The sequence below is a fragment of the Anopheles marshallii genome, chromosome 3, assembly GCF_943734725.1.
Source record: "Anopheles marshallii chromosome 3, idAnoMarsDA_429_01, whole genome shotgun sequence".
Classification (NCBI taxonomy): domain Eukaryota; kingdom Metazoa; phylum Arthropoda; class Insecta; order Diptera; family Culicidae; genus Anopheles; species Anopheles marshallii.
The window spans coordinates 2538007-2539679 of NC_071327.1; the positions used below are offsets into that span (position 1 = coordinate 2538007).

The 1673-nt window shown below is 45.1% G+C and overlaps 1 protein-coding gene across 1 annotated transcript; it reads left to right on the forward strand.

Moving 5' to 3' along the window:
• The first annotated feature begins 271 nt into the window (after positions 1-271).
• On the forward strand, positions 272-1296 carry LOC128711438 (alpha-tocopherol transfer protein-like). The gene is made up of 2 exons (XM_053806315.1): positions 272-485; positions 554-1296. The coding sequence occupies exons 1-2, from the start codon at positions 344-346 to the stop codon at positions 1294-1296; spliced, it is 885 nt and encodes a 294-aa protein (XP_053662290.1). The 5' UTR covers positions 272-343.
• The last annotated feature ends 377 nt before the right edge of the window (positions 1297-1673 follow it).

Below are 1673 nucleotides of genomic sequence, written 5' to 3' on the forward strand. Positions count from 1 at the left end.
AATTGACGAAGGCTAAGCATTGGAGAAATCCAGGGCGAATTAAAATCTGACCTGCTGCTTATTAATTAGTGTGCCTATCTGCCTCAGCGGTGCGCGTGCTTTCTTATGTGCGTCGTTCCGGTTCAGAAGATAGCAAAGCTTGTTGCGTAACAGTTGTTTGTAAACAAACTCCTCAACATTAGTGCCTTCGTCACATACTTACTCGCAAGAATGTATCAGTTTCTGTTAGTGTGTAATATTTGTATGTGTTGTGTTTTGTTTTTAGGTGAAAAAACAAATTTCCATACCCTCTCCAAGATATACGGTGTGTCGTTTGTGGAGGGGTCCGAGGATTGTGTGCAGAATGCCAGAACCCGAGGGAGTCATGCACAAGCTGTACATGGACCGGCAACTTCCGCCCAAAGTTGCCGAAGTCGCTCGAGTGCAGGGTGAAGATCCGGACAGGACGAGTTTGTTGATCGAAGAGTTGAGAGACATGATTTATGGTAAGTAAGGATTGGACACTCCCTTGAAGCAGCTCTTCCGCTCAACACCGTGTTTTGGTACATTTCAGAAAAAGGAGAATGCGTCCCGCACCGCGTGGATGATGACTATTTGATAAAATTCCTTCGTGCCCGGTTCTGGAACGTGCAACATTCCTACAATCTAATGGTACGCTACTACGCCTTCCGTGAGAGTAATCCGGAGTTTTACGAGAACGTTAATCCGATGTCGCTGCGCTCGCTGGGAGACGACGACATCATCTCCATTTCGCCGTACCGCGATCAGGAGGGTCGGCGTGTGATTTGCTTCAAGTTTGGTAAATGGCGCCCGTCCAAGATTCCAATCGTGGATCTGTTCCGTGCCACCATGCTGCTGTTGGAAGTCGGCTCACTGGAACCACAGTCGCAGGTACTTGGCGGCATTGGCATCATGGATCTGGAGGGTCTTACGCTGAATCACGCCTGGAATCTTACGCCGGCGGTTGCGCAGAAAATGTTAGCCCTGCTTGCCACCAGTATGCCACAGCGCACGAGCCAAATTCACATCGTCAATCAGGGCTGGGTGTTCGATACGGTGTTTCAGATGTTTAAACCCTTGCTGACAGAGAAGATGCGGCAGCGGCTCTTTTTCCACGGTACGGATCGTGCCTCACTGCAAAAGTATATCGATCCGGAGGCGCTACCGGAACGTTACGGTGGCACCAAGCCGGAATATCCGTACACTTATTGGTTGGAGCACTTGAGCCAGAATGAGAAGGTTGTCGAAGAGCTGCAACAGCTCGGATATGTATCGGAACCGCTAGCAGAAGATTGAAACGGGAATTCCAGAATTCAAAGAGACTGTTTCTACGAAGTTAGCGGTTATCCAGTAGTGCAAAGCAGTAGATATTGCACAAACTACAAATTTGTGCAAACACGTTCTTTACAAGGGGAATAATTAGTGTGATATATATTTTTTCACAGAAACGAACTTATTTAATAGATATTTTTAAGATGTAAGCCATACACATGACTATGAAAATAAATATATGAATATTATACAATAATTATGAAACTTTGAATTTATAACATGTTCAGCACCAATAATGTAACATTCGAAAATAGCTGATAACGCCTTTAAAGGTCGTATTTGAACCTGAAACGACGATAAATTTTAAAATGAAACGCATTGAAATAATTCACCGTACAGTG

What these genes read in the sequence shown, in the direction of transcription:
- LOC128711438 (XM_053806315.1), top strand. Translation starts at nt 344, where the DNA reads ATGCCAGAACCCGAGGGAGTCATGCACAAGCTGTACATGGACCGGCAA. An exon ending in GTTGAGAGACATGATTTATG is followed by an intron (nt 486 to 553) that starts GTAAGTAAGGAT and finishes GGTACATTTCAG; the next exon opens with AAAAAGGAGAATGCGTCCCG.